Genomic DNA, 25938 nt, shown 5'->3' on the forward strand with positions numbered 1-25938 from the left:
AGGTTTAATGTATGAGGAGTGTTTGATGGCTCCAGACCTGTAATCACTGGAGTTTAGAAGAATGAGGGGACCCTCATTGACATCTATCAAATATTGAAAGGCCGAAATACAGTGGACATGGAGAGGATGATGTCTCCAATATTGGGTGCATTTATGACCAGAGGACACACGCTTAGAATAGAAGGATGTCGCTTTAAGACAGAAATAAGAAGGAATTTCTTTAGCCAGAGGGTGGTGAATGTGTGTAATTCTTTGCCACAGACAGCTGTTGAGGCCAAGTCAGTGAAAATATTTAAAGTGGAGGTTGACAGATCTTGGATTAGTAAGGGCATCAAAGGTTACAAGGAGAAGGCAGGAAAATAGGGAGGAATAATAAATCAGCCACAATGGAATAACAGAGCAGAATGGAACAATGGGCCAAATGGCCTAATTCTGCTCTTATGTTTTATGGTCTAACTCCCCCTCCACCAGCATGGTGGATGTATCTTCACCAGAAACAGTTCGAGAAGTTAGCTCTTCACCTCTTCAGTGTAAGATATGCTGCTTTTGCCAGCAATAGGCGGATCTCAAAAATGAATAAATAAAAGAAAATATTAGGATCTCTGTACTGAATTAGAATAATCAGAAAGCTAAATGGGGAAAGACCAATCCAGAATGTGTGAAGCATGAATAATAAAGACATTGGACTTTGGACAAACATTTTCATATTGAGTTTAGTTGCAAAATTATTATCTTGTCATGTGTACCTTGTCATCACCATCAAATGGCAATGCCTCAGCATCTATCATTAAGGACCCCCATCACGCAGGGCATGCCCTCTTCTCATTGCTACAATCAGGGAGGGGATACAGGAGTCTGAAGACATATTCAACATCTTAAGAACAGGTTCTTCCCTTTCACCATCTGATTTCTGAATGGGCAATGTATCCATAAGCATTAACTAATTATTTTTCAGATTTTGCTCTTGTTTTGCATTAAGTTAAATTTTAAAATATATTTTATTGTAATTTATTTTTATTTTATTATTATGTATTACACTGTAGTGCTGCCACAAAACAACAAATTTCACAACATATGCCAGTGATATTAACAAACAAGAGAAAGTCTGCAGATACCGGAAATCCAAGCAACACACACACAAAATGCTGGAGGAACTCAGCAGTATATGCCACAATATCCCACTATTTATCACGGAATTCCACAATATATGCCAGTGATATTAAACCTGATTCTGTTAATATAATCAATGTAATTGGCAGTGATCATCCAACACACGTACTCAGTCATCTGAAGAGGATCGTTGGCACTCATGTGGACAATTGGACGGAGGTCGTAAATTCCACTGACAAGCAATGCACCTGTGGAGATATCAAACATGTTTCTATATTGTTTCTATCAGAGAGTGACTGGGGTGAAAAAGTACAAGACAGGGTTAGTAAATCTGCAATGACACTAAAGCAGGCAGTGATGCTGACAGTAAAGAAGGCTATCCGGATTTACAAAGAGATCTTGGTCAACCGAGGAATGGCAAATGGATTTTCATCGGCTAGGTGTGAGGTGTTGCATTTTGGGAAGATGAATGAGGGTAGGTGTGGTGTATTCAATATTTTGATAATATTTGAGTTCTGTTGTATTGCCAGCTGGTGGTGTAGTGGCATCAGCACCGGATTTCCAGGAGAGTGGTACCGGGTTCGAATCCGGCCAGCTCCTTTCCTTGCACACTTTCCATCCTTGATGGGTTGAGCGTCAACTGGGCCTCGTTTAAAAAAAAAAGCAAACAAGGTTGCCGCCTGATGTGCCAAAAGGCATGGAGAGGAATAACAGCTCTTGTATTGATTGTTTAAGCATTCTTGGTCGTTTAAATAATTCATTACAGGTTATATGTTTAAATACGTAAATTGTATGTCTTGCTTAAAGTAAGCTCAAAGTCAGACCTGCATTTCAGACTCTCGTGTCTTCGTTTGAATTAGTTTAATGTTTCGAAGTTACAATACGTAACAGCAGGACTTTCACAGTTAATGGTAGGTGTTGTGTATTTAATATTTCAATAATATTTGAGTAATCTTGTATATTGTTTGATTAAGTATTCTTGTTCATATAAATAATCATTACGGGTTATATATAAAAATACATTAATTCCATACGTTGTCACGCTATCACATGATACATGCACATCTTGCTTGAAGTAAAAGACAAAAGTTACACCCGTATTTTCGGACTTCCCTGTCTTCCTTTGAATGAGTTTAAAGTTTTGAAGTTACAAAACATAACAGTAAGGCTCTGGGGACTGTTGTAGAACCGAAGGAACAGGGAGTATAAGAACATAGCTCCCTGGAAGTGGTGTTGCAGGTAGACAGGCAGTGGAGAACCCTTTTGGTACACGGGCCTTCATCAGTCGGGGCACTGAGTGTAGAAGTTAGGATGTTACGTTGCAGTTGTTCAACACTTTGGTGAGGCCACACTCGGAATGTTGTACTCAGCTTTGGTCACCTTGTTGTAGAACAGATGCCATAAAGCTAGAAGCAGAACATAGGAGATTTATGAAGATTGTATCAGGACTCAAGGGACAGAGTCACAGAAAGCGGTTGAGTAGGTTGGGACTTTTCTCACTGGAGTGTAGGAGGGTAAGGGGTGATCCAACAAAGTGCATAAGATGGTGATAGGCATAGAAAAGGTCAATATGCACAGTCTGCTTCCCAGATTTGCATAATCAAGAGCTACAGAGCATAGGTTGAAGGTGAGAGGGAAAGGATGTAATAGGAACCTGATGGGCAGTATTTTAACCCGCAGGGCTGTCAGTATAATGGAATGATCTGCCAGAGGAAGTGGTTGAGGTACTTACTTTAACATTTGAAAGATTGGGCAGGAAGAGTTTAGACTCTAAACCTTAGAGGGATTTGGGTCAAATGCAGGTTAGATGGGACTGTTGGTCGGCATGGATCAGTGGGACAAAAGATTTGTTTCCGTGCTGTATTTCTCTATGACTTACTGCTCAGTAATAATCTACTTGAAGCATCAGCAAATGTCAGGCATCCACAGATCTTGGTCAATTACATAAAACATCAAAGCTTGGGTGTAGTGTGTGTTGTATATTTAATGTGTCTGTACCAAAAACACACATCCATTGAGTATTGTCCAATTTCCTGAGTACAAAGTTCAAAGTAAATTTATTATCAAGGTACATATATGTTAACATATACAACTCTGGGATTTGTTTTCTTGCAAGAAAATCCACTAAGTCCAAGAAACATAATACTATCAATGAAAGACCATACCCAACAGGGCGGACAAAATGTGCAGAAGACAGCAAATTGTGCAAATAAAAAGAAAAATAAAAAATAAATAAATAAACAAACAAACAAACAGTAAATATCGAGAATATGAATGAAGAGTCCTTGAAAGTGAGTCTGTAGGTTGTGGGAACATTTGAATGACAGGGCGAGTGAAGTTGAGTGAAGTTATCCCCTGTGGTTCAAGGGCCTGGTGGTTGAGGGGTAATAACTGTTTCTGAACCTAGTGGTATGGGTCCTGAGTTTCCAGTACTTTCTTCCTGATGGCAGCAGCAAGACAGCAAATTGAGTAAAAGAATAAGCATATTTTTCAGCCTGAAGCATAAACCTATCTTTTAGACCCAGTGGAAATCTTCACCATTTATATCTTATTCAACTTTTGCTCATTTCTGGTGTTGGCCAGGCAGTTTCATCAAAATTTCTTCAAGGATCATCTTAAAGTACATTGTGTTCCATTTCATTTTTAGGTTAGTACTATTCCTTATGTAGCTAAAGGAAAGTTTGAAGCATTTCATTGTTTTTATTTGACCAGAGAAGACTTGTTTCTGACATTGCGTTACCAAAATAGAAACTCCATTCCCAGCGGTGACATCACTCAATTTTATGTGCAAAATATTGATTAGAAAGGCACAAATGATTTGAGGAACAGGAGAAAAGGATTGCCTGAACTTGACAGTGTTTTATGAGAGACAAGATGAAAATCAGTTCCTGTGAACCTTCCTATTATTGAAACTGAATTAACTGAAAGTTAGACAACAACATTTAAATTAAGGTGAAGGAATTCAGTACTTGCCTTTTATATTAGGTGATACACTGTACTCCGCCCAGTCTGTGCACAGCACCATAGCACCCAGATGTGCACCCGCAGAATGACCACAGATGTAAACACTGAAAGACATTCAAAGGGGAAAACTTGCTGTGAGTCAATGTGAACTTCATCTCTCCACCCCGCTTCCTGTATAGAAAATGTTATCCAGAAAGCAGTGAAATTGCAATTTTCCCTCTAGAAATAAGGTCAGCTTCTCTGCCAATAACCCACTGTGAAACTGCACTGCACCTTGTTCTGCTGTTTGGATGGACATGTTTCAGTGAATTTGAAGCTCAGACCTCGCCCCCTTATTCTTTACTCCAAACAGCAAAAGCATATTCTTGGGAATAGACCAAATTATCTTCACCAGAAAGAATTACCCACAATTGCTCCCTCTCCATGTGTTCCACAGCATGTTTTCCAATGGAAAAAAAACCCTAATGAATGAATTGACATTTCCTTGAACTTAATTCTTCACGGTTATTAAAGGCTAACTGGAAATGGATAATTTATTCATCAGTTTAACACTGACTAATTTAAGCCTTAATGTCTTACAGAATACACAACCGTCAGCTTAATCAATTACTTCTGATAAATGTAACCATAAGACCATAACAAATAGGGGCAGAATTAGGCCATTTGGCTCATTGAGTATGCTCTGCCATTTCATCAGGGCTGAACCAATTTTTCTCTCAGTCCCAATCTCTTACCTTCTCCCCATATCCCTTGCCAATCAAGAATCTATCCACCTCTGCCTTAAATATACATAAAGACTTGGCCTCCACGGCTGCCTGAGGCAAAGAATTCCACAGATTCACCACTCTCTTGCTAAAGAAATTCCTCCTCACCTCCATTCTAAATGGACACTCCTCCATTTTGAGGCCATGTCCTCTGGTCTTAGACTCTCCCACCATTGGAAACACCCTTTCCAATCCGCTCTAGAACTCTTTCACCGTTCAATAGGTTTCAGTTAGGTCACCCCCTCATTCTTCTGAATTCTTGTGAATACAGGCCCAGAGCCATCAGACACTCTTCATATGGCAAGCCATTTATTCCTGGAATCATTTTCATGAACCTCCTTTGAAACCTCTTCAGTTTCAGCACATCCTTTCTAAAATAAGGGCTCCAAACCTGCCCACAATACTCAGGCCTCACCAGTGATTTATACAATTTCAACATTACATCTTTGTTTTTCTATTCTAGTCCTCTTGAAATGAATGCTAACATTGCATTTGCCTTCCTCACCACAGACTCAACCTGCAAATTAACCTTTAGGGAATCCTGCACAAGGACTCTGAAATCCCTTTGCACCTCAGTTTGTTTTGTATTTTCTCTCCACTTAGAAAATAGTCAACCCTTTCATTTCTCTATCAAAGTGCATGACCATACACTTCCCAACGCTATATTCCATTTGCCATTTCTTTGCCCATTCTCCTAATCTGTCCTTCTGTAAGTCCTTCTGTAGCCTCTCTACTTCCTCAAAACTACCTTCCCCTCTACCTATCTTCATATTGTCTGCAAAATTTGCAACAAAGCCATCAATTCCATCATCCAAATCATTGACATATAACATAAAATTGGTCCCAACACAGACCCTTGTGGAACACCACTAGTCACCAGCAACCAGCCATGAAAGGCTCCCTTTATTCCCACTCCTTGACTCCTGCCAATCAGCCACTGTTTTATCCATGCTCGAATCTTTCTTGTAATACCATGAGCCCTTAGCTCTTTAAGCAGCCTCATGTGTGGCATCTTGTCATAGGCCTTCTGAAAATCCAAGTACACAACATCAACCAATTCTCCTTTGTCTATCCTGTTTGTTATTTCTTCAAAGAATTCCAACAGATTTATAAGCAAGATTTTCCCTTGAGGAAACCATGCTGATTATGGCCTTTTTCATTATGAGTCTCCAAGTACCCTGAGACCTCATCCTTAATAATCGACTCCAACATCTTCCCAGCCACTGAGGTCAAACTAACTGGCCTATATTTTCCTTTCTTCTGCCTCTGTCCCATCTTGAAGAGTGGAGTGACATTTGCAATTTTCCTGTCTTCTGAAACCATTCCAGAGTCTAGTGATTCTTGAAAGATCATTACTAATGCCTCCACGATTTCATCAGCCACCTCTTTTAGAACTCTGGGGTGTACCCCATCTGGTCTGAGTGACTTTTCTACCTTCAGACCTTTCAGTTTCCCCAGAACCTTCCCTCTGGTTATGGTAACTTCACACACTCTATGACCTCTGACACCTGGAACTTTTCCAAGCAGAGTCTGGCCCTTTGTATTTTTCTTATCAATATTCTATTGCGTCACATTGTACTGCACTGAAGTTAATTTACTGCTTACACACTAATCCTACCTGTTCGTGTCTGACAATCCAAATAAGCTCTTGCGAAACACCACTAACCACCATTGCCAGCTACCTTTAATCCCCCACCCTGTTGATTTTTCCCAGTCTTATAGCTATGAACTTTTAGTTCTGTCTCACCTCATACCAGGATAATGTTGCGTGATGTAGGCCACACTACGACAGACCTGAGACACAATTAAGTCCATGTTACCTGAAGATGGAGGAAAGAAATGTCTTTTTATTAAATTGAAACCGTAGGCTTCAAAACAGTGGGAAAATACCTACATTTTTAAAACAAAGATAAACACTCAGAGTTGCTTAATGTGAAAAAATGAAAGGCATCAGACAGACTCTGGATGAAAATTAATTTACAGAACCATGGAGAAAGAGCAGGATGATGTGACTGAAGTAATTTCTGTTCAGGGAGCTGGTCTTTGCAAGAACAATACAATGATTCTATGAAGGTAAAATATATATCCCCAAGGTGCTTTTGTCCAGCACAAACAAATCTCTTGTCACAGCCCCACACTAGAGTTTGGAGCTTTTGTTTTTAAAGATCAAAGGCCCCTTTATTGGACTTGTTTAAAGTGGAAATACAGATTTTGCACACAGAATCTTTTGAACATGGCTGTAATAGGCATTGTAAAATAGTTATGGAATCATTACAATAAAATTCATTAGAAATAATGTGCAGTAAAGGCAATAAAGGGAAAAAACTGATAGATGAGAATTGAAGCTTAATTTTAACTTTTATTGCTTGAGTTAATCCTTTACAACAACGTAGCTATTGGCAACTGTTTGGCATCTATGCCCCCGTGCTATGTGGGGTTTTAAAATCAGCAGCAAAGTGCTGCGATTTAAAAGTTTAAAATATAGAACATAAAAATATAAAAATCCCATGAAAAATGTGGAATTTCCTTCATTAAGAGTCTGGATTGCACTTACCTTTTGGTGCAAGTGTGTAGTCAATAGCAACAACAATTACTCCAGCTTTAACCAGTGGAGGCACCATGAAACCAGACAAGTCTTTGCTATGAAAAAGTGATGTAAATTTAATTAAATTTTTTATTTATTTTTGGTATTAGCAAATGTGATCATTATGATAGTTCAAAGTATACCATTTACAGTTATTTGTGTTTATGCCGTCCAGACTGTGAAGGCCCAGCAGATGTAAACCATTTTAGATTTGAAGTTTGTTGCTTCACTATTGTCACCTTGCAGCAAGGTACAGTGAGAAACATGGTTTTGCATGCCATCCATACAGATTGGTTCATCGCATCAGTGTCTCAAGAGGAAAGCAACAACAGACTGAAGAATAAAGTGTTGCGGTTGAAGAGAAACCACAGTGCAGGCAGACAATAAGGGCAAGGCCATACCAAGGCAGTTCTTTATATTGTACTGGGAACCATTCAATAGTCTTATAATAATGGGATAGAAGCTGTTAGAAAGTTGGGGATAGAAGGTTTGTAAATATCATCATATTAATACATATTAAACTAATCCCTGATCTTTCAGAATAGAAGACCATGGGACATAGGAGCAGAATTAGGCCATTCAGCCCAGCAAGACTGCTCCACCATTCTATCATGGCTGATTTTTTACTCTTCTGAACCCCATTCTCCTGCCTTCTCCCCATAACCTTTGATGCCCTGACTATCAACCTCTGCTTTAAATATACTCAATGACTTGGCCTCCACAGCCATCTGTAGCAATGAATTCCACAAACTCACTACCCCTGGCTAAAGCAGTTCCTCCTCATCTCTGTTCTAAATGGACATCCCTTTACTCTGAAGCTATGCCCTCTGATCCTAGACTTACCCACCATATGAAGATGTCTCCACATTCAGTGGTTTCAAAGAGATCTCCCTCCCCCCTTCTGAAATCCAGTGAGTACAGGCCCAAAGGAATCAAACACTCCTCATACATTAACCCTTTTATTCCTGGAATAATTCTTGTAAACTTCCTCCGGACCATCTCCAATGTCAGCACATTTTTTCTTCGATAAGGGGCCCAAAACCACTTACAATACTCCTAGTGCAGTCTGACCAATGCTTTCCAAAGCTTCAGCATTACACCCTTGCTCTTACATTCCAATCCTCTCGAAATGAGTGCGAACATTGCATTTGCCTTCCTTACCACTGACTTAACCTGTAAGTAACCTTCAGGGAATCCTGCACAAGGACTCCTAAGTTCCTTTGTGCTTCTGATTTTTGAAAATTCTCCCTGCTTAGAAAATAGTCTGTGTCTTTATTTCTTCTACCGAAGTACATGACTATAGATTTCCCTACGCTTATTCCATCTCCCACACCTTTGCCCATTCTCCCAATCTGTCTAAGTCCTTCTGCAGATTCTCCACTTCCTCAGCACTACCTGCCCCTCCACCTATCTTTGTATCGTCCGCAAACTTGGCTACAAAGTTATCAATTCTGTCATTCAAATCAATGACATACAATGTGAAAAGTAGCAATCCTAACCCTGGCCCATGCAGAACACCAGCAGCCAACCAGGAAAGGTCCCCTTTATTACTACTCTTTGCCTTCTGCCAGTCAGGCAATCTTCTATCCATACTAGTATATTTCCTGTCATACCACGAGCTCTTATTTTATTAAGCAACCTCATGTGTGGCACCTTGTCAAAGGTCTTCTGAACATCCAGGTAAACAACATTCTGTTGATTCTCCTTTGTCTATCCTGCCTGTTATTTCCTCAAAGAATTTTAACAGATTTGGCAGGCAGATTTCCTCAAGCTGACTTTGCCCTATTTTATCGTGTGCTTCCAACTGCCCCAAAACCTCATCCTTAATAATGGACTCCAACATCTTCCCAACTACTGAAGTCAAGCTAACTAGCTTATAATTTACTTTCTTCTGTCTCCCTCCATTCTTAAAGAGTGAAGTGATACTTGCAATTTTCCAGTCCTCTGGAACCAATCTGGAACCTAGTGATTCTTGAAAGATCATTAGTAATGCCTCCGCAATCTCTTCAGCCACCTGTTTCAGAGCCCTAGACCATCTGCTCCTTATCTATCTTCAGATCGTTCAGCTTCCCGAGCACCTTCTCCTTAGTTGGAGGAACTCAGCATGTTGTGAGTGTTGCTTTGACCCCAGCATCTGCAGATTATTTTGTGTTTACTTTCTCCTTAGTAATAGCAAGCACACTCACTTCTGCTCCCTGACACTCTCAAATTTCTGTCTTACTGCTAGTGTCTTCCACAGTGAAGATTGATGCAAAATACTTATTAAGTTCATCTGCCATTTCTTTGTCCCCCCTTACTACCTCTCCAGCATCACTTTCCAGTGGTCCAATATCCCCTCTCGCCTCTCTTTAACTCTTTATATATCTGAAAAAACTGCCCACCCAGTACATCATGTAGTGGATGGGAGACATTGACCAAGATGGCATGCAACTTGAACAGCATCCTCTTTTCAGACAGCACCGTCAGAGAGTCCAGTTCCATCCCCACAACATCACTGGCCTTACGAATGGGTTTGTTGATTCTGTTGGTGTCTGCTACCCTCAGCCTGCTGCCCCAGCACACAACAGCAAACATGATAGCACTGGCCACCACAGACTCGTAGAACATCCTCAGCATCGTCCAGCAGATGTTAAAGAATCTTCACTATATTAGTGTTGACTACACTACATTACAAGCTGTTTCATAAATGTGCCATTCCCAGAGTTAAGTCATCTCTTATGGTAAATTAATCCATTACCATTTTAGATTTTACCCATGCCAGTTTGATCGGGGCGACACAGTAGCCTAGTCGTTAGATAACACTTTACAGTACCACAGTACCAGCCACCCAAGGTTCAATTCCCACTGTTGCCTGTAAGAACACTCTCCCCGTGGCCACATGGGTTTATTCTGGGTGCTCTGGTTTCCTCCCACAGTCCAATGACATGCCAGTTGGTAGCTGGTCATGGTAAGTTGTCCTATGACTAGGCAAGGATTAAATCGGGGGATTCCTAGGCAGCACAGCTAGAAGGGGGAATGGCCTATTCTGCACTGTTGCTAACTAATAGGTACATATATTGAAATTATTCTTACTTCACTTTAGTCCAGTGTAACACAACTTCTTCTCTATTTAAGATTTTGACTTTGATTAATACTTAAAATTGATTCTCTTCTGATACTTAAAATAGCTCACTCTAGCATTTTGTCTGTTCTTTTCAGTCCTGATGAAGGGTCTCGGCCTGAAACGTCGGCTATTTAGCCATTTCCATCGATGCTGCCTGACCTCCTCCAGCATTTAGTATGTGTTGCTCCGACTTCCGGCATCTGCAGAACCTCTTGTGTTTATTTTTAATTGGGACTAACATTTTAAATTTTCGTGCCTATTTGAAATCCTGATGGTTTGTCATCTGGTTCACTCACTAGTCCAGTATGTGCAAAGTTTCACCAACTTCCTCCATTAATTAAAAGGCTCCCTCCAAAATAGTTGTATCTACAGTGACAAATCCATTTTAACACACAAAAAATGCCAGAGGAACACAGCAGGTCAGGCAGCATCTATGGAAATTAATAAGCTGAAACTCTTCATCAGGATGAAATATCGACTCTTCATTCCTCTCCATAGATGCTGCCTGACCTGCTGAGTTCCTGCAGCATTTTATGTGTGTGTTGCTCTGGATTTCAGGCATCAGCAGAATCTGTTGTGTTTATAAAAAAAATATTGGTTGTTTTCAAAGTGCTGCTTTTTATTTCCACTATCCTATCACTTGCGGAAGATTGCTGACAGAGCAACTGCAAATTTTCCTCAGACTTTCCTCAATCTCCTGATCCATTTCACTTTACAAATGTAGAAGTGTGATCCTAAAAGAACTGTTAGTTGCAGAAGTGTGATTGCTTAATTTATAAACACAAGAGATTCTGCAAATGCTGAAAATCCTGCAACACACACACACAACGGATGGTGCAATCCGGGTCATTTTATGATCGAGGAACATGCTTGTAGACCGGATATTGAACTTTTTGCTGTTTGGACTTCGGCCATATTCCACCGAGATACAACACTGGGCCATCGTTCCTGCCTGTGGCCATCGAACTTGCAGCTCCTCCCATGGAGGGTCAGACATCCTGAGCCAATAGGCTGGTCCTGGACTTATTTTCCATCTGGCACAGTTTGCATTTTGTTGTTTGATTGTTTGTCATTTTTGTATCGCTATATTTATGCTCTATTCTTGGTTGGTGTGGCTGTAACGAAACCCAATTTCCCTCGGGATCAATAAAGTATATCTATCTATCTATCTAAATACTGGAGGAGCTCAGCAGGTCAGGCAGCATCAATGGAGAGGAATAAACAGTTGACATTTCAGGCCGAAACCCTTCATCAAGACTGATATTCTAGATCGGGGGTTCTTAACTGAGGGTCCATATATAGATTCCAGAGGGTCCGTGAACTTGGATGGAAAAAAAATTTACATCATTATTTTCACTAACCTGTAACTGAAATATAGCATTTTCTACAATTATGAATGTAGGCAACAAACCACAGTAGTATTAGCCGTATCTGTGACTTCGTCACCAATAGAAATCACAGATATTTTCATATCACATTACAATTGTTACAAATATCTCAAAATATCGTTTACAGCACACTCATCATTACTTTGAAATTAGGGTAGCTATTAGACCTGCCACTATATGTAGATATCGAATGTATAGCCTTGTTTTTAATGCATTAATACAGAAGCATATATATTACTATATCACAAGTTTTTCAAAATAATTTGATAACTATATTTCAATATAATTGGCTTCTTTTGTATTTTAATTTCATAGATTTAAATACATTATTTTGAGAAGGACTCCATTGGATTCACTGGACTGCCAAAAGGGTCCATGGTTAAGAACCCCTGATCTAGATATTCTAGACATTAGTATCTTGTTTCTATTACTCCCTTTGAAACACACACACAAAATGCTGGAGGAACTGAGCAGGTCAGACAGCATTTATGGAGTTGATAATTTGGACCAAGACCTTCATTAGGACTGGAAAGGAAGGGAGAAGAAGCTAGAGTAAGAAGTTGGGGGGGGGGCAGGAGATAGAGCACAAGGTGATAAGTGATAGGTGAGAAATAGGTGAGGGGCAGATGAGTGGGTGGGGGAGGGAGGATGATTATGTGAGAAGCTGGGAGGTGATTGCTGGAAGATATAACAGGCTGAAGAAGGAGGAATCTGATGGGACGGTGGACCATGGATGGAAGGAAAGGAGAAGAGGCACCTGAGGGAGGTGACAGGCAGGTGAAGAGAAGAAGGGAACCAGAATGGGGAATGGAAAAATGAGAAGGGGGGTGGGAGAAATTACCAGAAGTTGGAGAAATATTGACGTTCACGCCATCAGGTTGGAGGCTAGCCAGATGGAATGTTAGGTAATGCACGCAAAATGCTGGAGGAACTCAGCAGGCCAGGCAGCATCCATGGAAAAGATTATAATTGATGTTTCGGATTGAGACCCTTCATCAGGAACGCTGCCTGCCCTGCTGAGTTCCTCTAGCATTTTGTGTGTGTTGCTCGGATTTCCAGCATCTACAGATTTTCTCTTGTTTCTGATTGGAACATGAGGTGTTGCTCCTCCAACTTGAGTATGGCCCCTTTGTGGCAGTAGAGGAGGCCGTGGACCAACATGACAGAATGGGAATAGAAAGGCAAATTGAATTGGGTGGTCACCGGGAAATTCCACCTTTAATAACAGATGGACAAAGTTGCCCCCAATATACGAGGGGTGATTGATAAGTTTGTGGCCTGGGGTAGAGGGAGTCAATTTTAGAAAACCTAGCACATTTATTTTTCAACATAGTCCCCTCCTACATTTACACACTTAGTCCAGCGGTCGTGGAGCATACGGATCTTGGACCTCCAGAAAGTGTCCACAGCAGGGGTGATTGATAGGTTCGTGGCCTAAGGTAGAAGGAGATGAGTTATGCAGCTCTTGTTACATGCACATGCAGTTCAACTCTTTGAGTGATTATGCAGAAAGCTTGAAGTTAATAACTCATCTCCCAGATCTGACCCGGATCTGGGCCGAACCCTCCAAATATCCGGACCAGCCTCTCGGTTTTTTTGCACTACCTTACCTCCCATTTTTCTATTTTCTATTTATGATTTATAATTTAAATTTTTAATATTTACTAATTTTAACTATCTTTAATATTTAATATTTGTAATCCAGGGAGTGTGAAGCGCAGAATCAAATATGGCTGTGATGACTGTACGTTCTAGTACCAATTGTTTGGCGACAATAAAGTGTAAAGAATGTTCCCGTTCTGATGAAAACTCATTTCAACTCAGTTTATTCCTCCTGTTGACCTGCTAATACTTTTCACCAGTTTCTGTTTAATTTAAAATTTCAAGCAGCTGCTGTAGTCTGCCTTTGGACACCAGAATCATTGTAACTATTCTCAGTGTCTGATCACCATGGCACCAGTTAGTGACAGCTAAACACAATAAAAGGATTATTTTTAAGCCATCCTTTATTTATTTCACTCTAACTATGGTACAAAAGGGCTGAAGAATCCATTGAGTTTCTTATTTCCCCCCTCCCTCACTCATCTCTCACACAAAAAGGCAGAGCAAAGGAAGAGGACCTCCAAGAGGATACAACCTCGTTGTGGTTTGGAGGCTTGTGTGCCTCAGTGACCTGGAGAGCTATGCTGGCTGGAGTCAGGGCTTTATGCTTTTGCTCTTGGTAGGGTCACCCATGCCAAACAGGTCAAAGGGCAGAAGCCAGACTAAGAGTGGTCCACCAGTCCTCCAGGTTTGGGGGTTCAACTCAGAGCTAACCACTCTGACTGGTAAAATAAAACTGTTACGGAAACAGCAATGGAGAATCCTTCTACTTCTGAGTGGCCAAGGACAGGGACAGATGGAGGACCTTCATTTCAGCCTCAAACAGGCAGTAAGAGAGCAAAGAAAGTAGACATACAGTAACACAAGAGATTCTGCAGATGCTGGAAATCCAGAGTAGCACATACAAAATGTTAGAGGAACTTGGCAGTCAGGCTGCATCTGTGGAAATGGATAAAGTGTGGGCCACTGCCCTCCGGTGTGTGATGGGTCTGACCAATATAGAGGAGGCTGCACTGGGAGCACTAGAATCAGCAACAGCATTATCTCAGCATGTTTGGGTGGGGAATTGTTCAAGCTGTAGGGAAAGGGGAAAAGATAAACAGAATATGCATCGTCAGTAGTTTTTTTTTCATCGGGACTGGAAAGGAAGGGGGAAGAAGCCAGAATAAGAAGGTGGGGGGGGAAGGAGTCCAAGTTAGAAGGTGATGGGTGAAGCCAGATGGGTGGGGGAGGGGGGTGAAGTAAGAAGCTGGGAGGTGATAGGTGGAAAAGGTAAAGGGCAGAAGAAGAAGGAATCTGACAGGAGAGGACAGTGGACCTTGGGAGAAAGGGAAGGGGGAGGGAAAAGGCAGGTGAGGAGAAGAGAAAAGTTCAGAGTGGAGCCAGAATTGAGAATGGAAGAGGGAGGGTTGAATTACCAGAAGTTAGAGAAATCATTGTTCATGTCATCAGGTTGGAGGCTACCCAGACATGATATGAGGTGTTGCTCCTCCAGCCTGAGAGGGACATACAGAACATTGGCACTGACTGAGCAGATGGATGAGATTGTGTATACACAAGTGCAGCACCGTTTTTCAGAACTCACCTCAGCGACTGCCAATACCCCCCGTGAAAGTAGATGAGCAGAGTGGAAGCTGCAATATGAAAAGGAAATTAGAGTTAGAGGCCCATTTTTCCAGTCCTTTTAACTCTATGCACCAAGACAAACTTTACAGATGATTCAATAATATTAACTTGCAATGTCAGGACGTTAGTATTTGCACGTTCATAGCAGCAGGTGCACTTTTATTTTGCTGACGCATTAACTTTTGAATTTTGACTCCTGATATTTTATTGAAATTAAACACTCAGTGGCCACTTTATTAGGTACAGATGTACACTTGGTCAATAATACAGATGTCTAATTAGACAATCATATGGCAGCTGCTCAATGCATACACCTACTCATCAATGCAAACATCTAATCAGCCAATCATGTGGCAGCAATTCAAAGCATTAAAGCACGTAGACATGGTCAGAAGGTTCAGTTGTTATTCAGTCCAAGCATCAGAATGGGGGAAGAAAAGTGATCTAAGTGACTTCGGCCGTGGAATGATTGATGGTGCCATACGGGGTGGTTTGAGTATCTCAGAAACTGCTGATCTCCTGGGATTTTTGCACACAACAGTCTCCAGAGTTTACAGAAAACAAAAAACATCCAGTGAGTGGCAGCTCTATTGCTGAAAACACCTTGTTAATGAGAGAGCTTGGAGGAGAATGGCCAAACTGGTTCAAGCTGACAAGAAGGTAACATTAACTCAAATGACCACACGTTACAGTAGACTTGTGCAGAAGAGCATCTCTGAATGTACATGCGCCAAACCTTGAAATAGATAGGCTACAACAGCAGAAGACCACGGAGACACACTCAGAGGCCACTTTATTCATTACAGGAGGTACGTAATAAAGTGGCCACTATATGTACAAGACAATACAAGAAGCATCATGTTCACTGGGTGACTATAGAGGGGGATATTAAAGCCTAGCACTGAGAAAACAAAAACAACCTAGATTTGCTTCTCATTTTGTGGATTTTACTGGTTCTTGTTCACTTCAATTGTTCGCGTGCTTTTTTTTTCTTTCTCTTGCACATCAAGGGTTGGTCTTTTATTTTTATTTTTATTCTTTTTTCTTTAGTTGGGTTCCTTCAGGCTTCTTGCTCAGTGGCTACCTGTGAGCAAGCAAATCTCAAGGTTGTATAATTTATGCGTGCTTTGATAATAAATGAATCTTGTATCTTTCTCTTTGGTTCTTTACCAATGATTTGTTTTTGTTGTTTTTGTTGCTGTTGTTTTGCTAAGCATTGCGGGAATGCTGTGTTGGTGCTGGGATGTGTGGTGGCACTTGTGGGCTGCCCCCGGCTCATCTTTAGGTGGTGTTGATGCATTTCACTGTTTTGATGTGTGTGTGAAAATAAATGAATCTGAATCTGAACTGGATTTGCTCATGGGCTCAAAAACAACTAGTCAGAATTTCCAAACTGATCTTCTGACGGTCTGCAGCGATATCTCCGACTTGCAAACTGTTCATATAACAAACAGGTCATAGGAAGATAACCCTGCTGTAACCAGGACCTGTGCACTGCCTTTGTTTGTGTACTAAGGTGATTGCAGCAAGTTACATGCCCAGCTTTATCTCTGGTTCTCTGGATTACGCCATGTTGTCAGTAACACACTGTTCATTTCTTCATACAGATCTGCAGATCTGTTCAAAGTCTTTCGCATAATTGTAATGCAAACTTAACAGTTCCTGGAAATGCACAAGCTGTTTAGGAAAAAAACAACTTTAGACCTCTGTTCTATATCAAAATAATGTGGATTTAGATTCTAAAATGCCCCATGAAATACAGTAATTTGGAAATTGTAATACAGCACCATAAAGTATTAGAATGGACAAAGGGTCACTGTTTTCAGAAGAGACAAGTTGAGAAAAAGTGATTTCCCAAAACACAGTTCATGACACAAAGGATCATGCCCACAAAGTTATAATAATACTTCACAAACTGCATCACCATGTGATACAGAAACTGAACTGCAGTGGACAGGAGAGCTCTACGACGGGTGGACAAAACTGCCAATGCATCCCCAGCCTATCTGCCATCAAGGGCATATATACACATAAAGGTGCCGGAAAAAAGGCCAGCAATATCATGAAGGATCCCGCTCATCTGCTTACGGACTGTTTGTCCGACTCCCATCAGGGAAGAGGCTACACAGCGTTCACGCCAGGACCGCCAGACTCAAAAATAGTTACTTCTCCCAAGCCGTCAGGCTGATCAACTCCTGCAACCGTTAACTGACCCCCTCCACACCCCACACCACCACTACTTTACCATTATCTGTCAGAGTCACCTGATGAACAGGCAGTCCTGTACCTGCCATCTCGTTGTGTACCGTGTGTACAATCAGTCTATGTAAAAAAGTTTATCTTGTGTATTTATATTTATTGTATTTATTGTTGCTTTGGATTTCTGGCATCTGCAGATTTTCTTGTATTTTTTTTACATTTATTATATGTTTTATTGTGTTCTTTATGCTGCTTTAGATCTGCAGTAACAATCAATTCGATCTCTTTTGCACTTGTGGTACTGAGGATTGACAATAAACAACCTTGAATCTTGAATCAGGTTACAGCAGCAAGTATCCTGAAAAACTCAGCATTATGCTAAAGCTGTATTACTGGATTATGTTGTTCTACAAACCTGTTGCTTGGTTTGGAGGTAGATAAATATCCAATTTTTCACAATCGTCTTGTCCATAGGCTTCATCTAACTTAGTTTGAGCTACTTTGCGACCTTTAGTGGTGCCTAAACATTAAGAAAAAAAATCTATTTTTACACTAATTCTCTTAAAAACAACTTTTAAGAATGGTGTTGCTTTTAATGGGTGCTAAGATACAATTTTCTATGTTCTATATTTTTTATGTATTGAGATACAGCGCAGAACAGGCCCTTACAGTTGCTTAGCAACCCCTGATTTAACCCTAGTCTGATCATGGAACAATGTACAAAGACCAATTAACCTACCAGTTGGTATGTCTTTGGACTGTGGGAGGAAACCGGAGCACCCAGGAAACCCACGCGGTTACAGGGATGTAGGGTTCTCAGTAATATTAGCTGGACTGTTACCTGTTAATTGCCTATTACAAAATGGCTTCTCTGAAGTGTTATACTAAAATGGCTTCTCGTACTGTTAACTGCTGAGCAAGGGGTTCTCTGTAACAGCATGATTGGGTTATACTTAGTGATAATGGAAATTGTATTCATTTGCTAGCCAATGGAAGTCATGTTATGTTATCTTGTGTGTGTGTTTGCAGAGTTGAGGAGTGCGGGCTTTTTCGGGAGGCGAGCAGGGAGGACGGGCTTGCGGGGAACGGACAGCAGTTCCGGGGAACGGACAGCGGTTCCAGGGCGGCGGATACCGGACCTCGGGGATTCGGATGGTGGCCGGAGTCTCGGAAGGACGTTGTGGATGGAATCGGAGGCGTGAGCTCCAACGTATTAAAATATTATGTGCACAAGACTGATAAGTTACTTATGTGGCGCCTTTTCTTTTAGTTGTTGCTACTAACCCATCACCAAAACTTGCTATAAAGTTTAATTCTTTACTCGCACTTGGTGTATTGTTTGATATTTGTGTCGTGGCTGATCATTGGGTGCTTCACACCGTATCCGCACCAAAGCATTTGCATTGTTTGGCGGGGTCGACGGCATTCACCCTAGGCAACGGGAGTCAGTTGGGGCAAAGGCCGTTACAGGGAGAACATACAAACCTTACAGACAGCAGCAGGAATTGAACCCAGGTTGCTGGTACTGTCAAGTATTGTGCTAACCTCTATGCTGACATGCTACTCAAATTTGATCAAAGTTAAATAATAATAATGAACAATATTTCGTGAAAGGCTGCTCTTCAAACTGCAGGGAAGTGTACAACAGAGTCCCCAAACTTGGGCATCATGATCTCTGCCTATAGAGTTTATAGAGTATGTGTCCTTTAGTGACTTGGATTTGCATGTACAGGGCACAGTTTCTGAGATTTGCAGGTCATACATCACTCAGGAGGATAGTAAAAGACTTCAAGGATATGTAGACAGGTAGGTGAAGTGGGCAGATAAGCAGCAGATGAAATTATACGCTGAAGGATGTGAGATGTTACAGTTTGGATGGAAGAATGACAGGAAGCAATAGAATCTAGTGGATACTATTCTAAAATAATACAAGAACAGAGAGCCCTGTGGGTGTGTAGTTTGCGTAGTTCATTAAAAATGTCCAGATATACTGAGGGACTGCAGCCATAATGTAGTCCAACATTAGCAAACAAGCATCCATGAATGTTGTTGGAGAAACTTAGTTCCTTCATTAAATTGGTTCCAGTGGCTAGAAGGGCCTGTTCCTTTCCCTGTGCTGTACTCTTCTATATTCTACGTTCTGAGGAAGGGAATCTATCAGATTTTGCCTGCCAGAGGGTCCGTTTCAAAAGTAAGTGATTGATTATTAGTTGATCTTCCAGTAATCAGGGTCTGTTAGGGGTAGGGATTGTAAGTGCCCGGCCAGGAAGCATTCCTCCCAGTGAAAATTTCCAATGGGATGATCAATCTGAGGTAAATTTTGATTTATTTCAAAGACTGGCAAAGAGCTGAATGTACTCACCTCTGTTTATCAGGTGATATTGTAGAAATTGCGGCAAGGCAAAGGTTAGCATATTGTCCAGGCAAGGATACACTGCAGATAGAGGGCAGACAGCCCAGGCAAGAAAGGTCTTTAAAGGGCATAGAATTTTTTTTTTAGAATTTATTTAAACTTTACATCCATCCCACAATGTGAGGGAGTAAAAATCTTTGCCTTATGACTCCATTGCAATGTACAGACATGTGAATTTAAAAGTCTAATGGCTTGTAGAAAGAAGCTGTCCCGTAGCCCGTCGGTCCTGGCGTTAATGCTGCGGTAGTGTTTGCCAGACTGAAGCAAAAGAAACGGTTTATAGTCGGGGTGACTGGTATCCCCAGTGATCTTCCAGACCATCTTTCTGCACCTGCTTCCGATTGAGGTTGGTGCAGTTCCCCACCAGGCGGTGATACAGCCAGTCAGGATGCTCTCAATGGTGCCCCTGTAGAAGGTCTTGAGGATTTGGGGGCCCATACCAAACTTCTTCGGTCGCTTGAGGTGGAAGAGGTGCTGTTGTGCTTTTTTTGCCACACAGCCGATGTGTACAGTCCAGGCAAGATCTTCGGTGATGTGTACACCAAGGAACTTGAAACTACTCACCATTTCAACTGCAGACCCATTGATGTTGATCGGGGTGAGCTTGTCTCCATTCCTCCTGTAATTCATAATCAGCTCTTTTGTTTTTTGGACATTGAGGGAGAGGTTGTTATCCTGGCACCACTGTGTCGGGGTGTCAGCCTCTCCTCTGTAGGCTGTCTCATTACCGCTCGAAATAAGGCCGATCAAAGTCATGTCATCTGCGAATTTGATCAGCAGCGCAGTCGTGGGTGTAAAGGGAGTAGAGAAGGGGACTCGGGACACAACCCTGGGGGCACCTGTGTTGAGGATCAGAGGGGCAGAAGTGAGGGAGCCCATCCTTACCACCTGTTGGTGATCCAATAGGAAGTCCCCTTTGCACAGCAGAGGTCTGGAGACAAGGTAAGAATGTACTGGAAGACTTTAAGGAACACACGCCAACTAAGGGACAATTTTACTAACTTCAAAGTTTCAATGACGTTTAACATCTCTATTGAGGAAGTGTTGTGAAAAGCCAGAATAAGAAGAGAGCTAATATCATCAATCAGGAAACGGCAGCTGTAATTTCTGGGACAGGGACTGAGGAAAGAGAAGCTCAACATCTTGCAGTGACTGGACAAATTGATGGAAGAAAAAGGCATGGTTGACAGCGCATGCATGACATTCATGAGTTACATCAAGGAATGGACAGGCAAGAGTTTTGAAGAGTTTATTAGAACTTCTCAGATTAAAGACAAATGGAAGACCATTATACGACACGGAACATAATGATGATGATGATTATGAATGACGATTGAACTGGCAATTAAGGAATTCAAACATACACAGTTTACCAAATGGTCAGTATCGGTAATTGTCAGTCAATTCTGCATAAAAATGGCATTTCTCTGTTCAGACTTCAGAACAGCGTGGGTGACAGGGACCATGCTGTTCTCCTTGTGCACAAGTAAATAAAGTGCGGTTGAGGGTCCAGTGTGAATTTTCAGAGTCTAGTTAGTCAGTGACGACATGTGAAAACTGTCCTGGACTCATTCAGATTGGCCTGGTCTCCTCCCTTATTGGTTGGGTTCCAGGCCAGCAAAATTATTCCTAAGAAAGGGCATACCATATTATTAACTTATACAACAGCCAATGTCCCATTTAAATACAGGATGTGCCAGCCAATGTGCAAATATTGACCATCCCCATTTTTTAGTTGTTTCTTAAATGACCATCTATAACAAACAAAAACATTGCCTACATCCCAGAAACAATTAAATCTTACTAGCTCTTCCTTCAGTTAGTCCTGACGAAGGGTCTCGGCCTGAAACGTCAACTGTACCTCTTCCTAGAGATGCTGCCTGGCCTGCTGCGTTCACCAGCAACTTTGATGTGTGTTGCTTGAAATATGTTCAAATCTTGTTTGTTGACAATTGAGAGCAACACACACAAAATGCTGGAGGAACTCAGCAGGTCAGGCAGCATCTATGGAGAATAATAAATAGTCGATGTTTCAGGCTGAGGCCCTTCATCAGGACTGGAAAGGAAGGGGGAAGAAACGACAATAAGAAGATGGTGTTAGGGGAGAGACTACAGCATTGCTGTATGTGTGTGCTGCTCTATTTCCAGCATCTGCAGAATCTTGTGTTGTTAAAAATTGAGAAGTTGTAACGTTAACATCAGTCTCTGCAAAATAAGAGCAGAAATGATAAATCACACTCATACCACCAATACAAAAACAGTGATTACCCCTCAACCATCAGGCTCTTGAACAAAAGGGGATAATCTCACTCAAATTCACTTGTCCCACATCGAAATGTTCCCACCACCACTTCCCACTTTCCCACTTTCAAAGACTCTTCATCTCATGTTCTGGATAATTTTTGCTATTTATTTATATTTGCATTTGCACAGTTTGTTGTCTTCTGCATTCTAGTTCATCCTTCATTGGTCCTGTCATATTTACTATTCTTTAGATTTGTTGAGTATGCCCACAAGAAAGTGAATTTCAGAGTTCTGTATGGTGACATATATATACTTTGTTAATAAATTTACTCTGAACTTTGAACAACGTAAGTTCTTTCTCAAAGTTAAAGTCATAGCAAGTCAGAATAAATTCATTACCAAAGGGCTTGTATGTCACCATGTACTATCTTGAGATTAATTTGCTGTTGTCTACCATTTGCTGCTATTCCTCAGAGTCTGTCTGGTGGCTTGTCACTAAGCACTTGTACACCAAAAGCAGATGATCAGATGTTACGGTACTTAATGTAGAATGGAGTTCGTCCAATGTAATAAAACATTTATGTTACAAAGACGTAATTGTTTGCTGTATATACCCATCGCACAGCTAACCTTCAGTAAGTTCCCTGATGTGGGATTCTACTACTGTAGACCTGTCCATGCGATGTGACCAGCAACTGGGAGAGTACTGTGCTTCTAGCTCCTAAATCAAAAAAATGTCAACAAATACAGTTATTGTACATTCTCAAGTTAACTAAGCACATCAGACAGTCAAACCATTTTCACCTGATTTGGATTATTGGACGCAATGAACGTGCAGTTATTTTGTTATCATCTACACAGGCCTGATCTCCATTCCAAGATTATTTCATCCACATGAACCAAATCACAGGTCCAACTATAATTCATAAGTAAAATTCAGAAAAAGAAATCAACGCAGAAATTTGAGATCCAAGTGTAGGAACCACAAATGCACTTTGTTTATCAACGTGGCTCTATCCTGGCGCTTTTAAACAGATGTAAAGGTTTTTACGTGGAGTCCATAATTTCATTTTAGTCCTCATGAAATATGGATGGATGCTGGTAGATCACAAATTTAGAAAGCATTAAGTTTCCATTCGAGCATAAAGACATCCTTATAACATTTCATTCAAAGGAAATGAACCTAAGTTAATTGGTGATGGATTATTTCTAGGATCGTTGCTAAGCTATCAGGGGCCGAGCACTGATCACCATGTTCCTGTTCCCATGCCATGGGGGTAGATCTGCTGCAGAGCAGGTTGCCAAAACTAACCACAACCTCATCATTGCCTTAAATGTACCAGTACATCCTTTAGTTGATTGAGGAAAGTAATATTAGAAAATCAAGCACCTGGCACAAAACCTGTGGTCTACGGGACAGCAGTGATCTCTGTACTCCTATGTGCTTCTAGATTATGTACAGCAAGAACTGTATTTTTATTCAGCTACAGCATGGTAACAGGCCCTGCTCGCCTATGTGCACCCACATGGCCAATTAATCTAGTAACTCGTACGTTTTTGGAACGTGGAAGGAAACTGGAAAATGCAGAGGAAACCCACGCAGTCGTGGGGAAAATGTAAAAACTCCTTCCAGACAGCAACGGGAATTGAACCTGGGTCACTGGCACCAGCTATTGTGCCAGGCCCTCAAGCACTGGAAAAAATACCACCAATGCTATTTCTGTAAAATCTTCCAAGTTCACTGGAGGAGTAAGTGAACCCACAGCAGAATCCTCCACCACGCCGAAGTCCCCAGTACTGAGGGAGGATCATGTATTGACACCAGACTTCCAAAACTTTCTTCCAAGCTCAGTTATGGAAAGAAGCTATCAGGTGAACAGAGAAAAAGATTCCAGGATATGCTCAAAATTTACTTGAGGAAGGGGAACTTCTCAAAAATTCACAGGAATCTCTGGGCTATGCCTAGACAAACTGAAGAAGGAGCAACACATACAAAATGCTGGGGGAACTCAGCAGGTCAGACAACATCTCCGTGGGGGTTCCTAAACCTTTTTATGCCATGGACTCCAGGTTAGGAACCCATGATCTACGAAAAGGAATAAAAATTCAATGTTTCGGGCCAAGTTTCTTCATCAGGACCGGAAAGGAATGGGGAAGAAGCCAGAATACGAAGCTGGGGGGGAGAGGAAAGAGTACAAGCTAGAAGGTTATGGGTGAAGCCAAGTGAGGGGGAAGGTAGGTGGTTGGGGGAAAAGAGTTGAAGTGAGGAGCTGGGAGGTGATGTGGAAAAGGTAAAGGGCTGAAGAAAAATGAATTTGATAGGAGAGGAGAGTGGACCATGGGAGAAAGGGGAGGAGGAGGGACACCCAAGGGAGGTGAGTAGAAGAGAAGAGGAAGAGAGAAGCCAGAATGGAGAATGGAAAAAGAGAGGGGGAAAGAAGACACCAGAAGTTAGAGAAATCAATGTTCATGCTGTCAGGTTGGGGGTTACCCAGACGGAATATGAGGTGTTGCTTCTCCAATTTAAGAGTGGCCTCATCGAGGCAGTAGAGGAGGCCATGGACCGACTTGTCAGAATGGGAATGGGAAGTGAAATTAAAATATTTGGCCACTGGGAAATCCTGCTTGTTACGGGTGGAGCGACGGTGCTCAACAAAGTGATCCCCCATTTTACGTTGGGTCTCACCGACGTAGAGGAGGCCACACCAGGAGAATCGGATACAGAAGATGTAACCATATAACCATATAACAATTACAGCACAGAAACAGGCCATCTCAGCCCTTCTAGTCCGTGCCGAACTCTTAACCTATCCTATTCCCACCGACCTGCACTTAGCCCATAACCCTCCATTCCTTTCCTGTCCATATATCCATCCAATTTAACTTTAAACAACAACATAGAACCTGCCTCAACCACTTCTGCTGGAAGCTCATTCCACACAGCTACCACTCTCTGAGTAAAGAAGTTCCCCCTCATGTTCCCCCTAAACTTTTGTCCTCTAATTCTCAACCCATGCCCTCTTGTTTGAATCTTCCCCACTCTCAATGGAAAAAGTCTAACCACGTCAACTCTATCAATCCCCCTCATAATTTTAAACACCTCTATCAAGTCTCCCCTCAACCTTCTACGCTCCAAAGAATAAAGACCTAACTTGTTCAACCTTTCTCTGTAACTTAGGAGATGAAACCCAGGCAACATTTTAGTAAACCTCCTCTATACTCTCTCAATTTTATTGACATCTTTCCTATAATTCGGTGACCAGAACTGTACACAATACTCCAGATTTGGCCTTACCAATGCCTTATACAAATTCAACATTACATCCCAACTCCTATACTCAATGCTCTGATTAATAAAGGCCAGCAAACCAAAAGCTTTCTTTACCACCCTATCTACATGAGATTCCATCTTCAGGGAACCATTATTCCTAGATCCCTCTGTTCTAAAGCATTCTTTAATGCCCTACCATTTACCACATATGTCCTATTTTGATTAGTTCTACCAAAATGTAGCACCTCACATTTTGCAGCATTAAACTCCATCTGCCATCTTTCAGCCCACTTTTCTAACTGGCCTAAATCTCTCTGCAAGTTTTGAAAACCTGCCTCATCATCCACAACACCACCTATCTTAGTATCATGTGCATTCTTACTAATCCAATTTACTACCCCATCATCCAGATCATTTATATTACAAACAACATTGGACCCAGTACAGATCCTTGAGGCACAGATGACCCCGACAGGCTTGCAGGAGGAATGTTGCTTCACCTGGAGGGACAGCATTTTTGATGCTGTTGAGAACATCAGGAACACGTCGAAATTATGTCTCAGCGGTGGACCACCAGCAACCCAGTTTCCTGCTCTATCAGGGAGAATCTGAAGCTCCCATGTTAGTCTCTTTAGCCATCTCGAAACCCCCAAATCAGAGTGGAATCAAA

The 25938-nt window shown here is 41.5% G+C and overlaps 1 protein-coding gene and 1 long non-coding RNA gene across 4 annotated transcripts in view; one reads left to right on the top strand and one right to left on the bottom strand.

Annotated features, from left to right (window-relative positions):
• Positions 1-18432, top strand: part of LOC140187283 (uncharacterized) — a 38894-nt gene extending 20462 nt beyond the window's left edge. Inside the window, exon 3 of the long non-coding RNA XR_011883048.1 lies at positions 18370-18432. This is a non-coding gene — a long non-coding RNA (uncharacterized lncRNA). The remainder of the gene's footprint in view (positions 1-18369) is intronic.
• Positions 1-25938, bottom strand: part of afmid (arylformamidase) — a 45096-nt gene that overhangs the window by 12907 nt on the left and 6251 nt on the right. For 2 of the 3 annotated variants that reach the window (XM_072241935.1, XM_072241933.1), the window contains 7 exons: positions 22628-22718; positions 17756-17860; positions 15101-15149; positions 7393-7478; positions 6586-6658; positions 4084-4178; positions 1280-1358 (listed from right to left, as the gene is read on the bottom strand). In XM_072241935.1, coding sequence (XP_072098036.1) covers positions 1280-1358; positions 4084-4178; positions 6586-6658; positions 7393-7478; positions 15101-15149; positions 17756-17860; positions 22628-22676 — 536 coding nt within the window. In that variant the 5' untranslated portion in view covers positions 22677-22718. The remainder of the gene's footprint in view (positions 1-1279; positions 1359-4083; positions 4179-6585; positions 6659-7392; positions 7479-15100; positions 15150-17755; positions 17861-22627; positions 22719-25938) is intronic. The other variant, XM_072241934.1, reaches the window with a different exon arrangement.

The sequence above is a fragment of the Mobula birostris genome, chromosome 24, assembly GCF_030028105.1.
Source record: "Mobula birostris isolate sMobBir1 chromosome 24, sMobBir1.hap1, whole genome shotgun sequence".
In the NCBI taxonomy this organism is placed as follows: Eukaryota; Metazoa; Chordata; class Chondrichthyes; order Myliobatiformes; family Myliobatidae; genus Mobula; species Mobula birostris.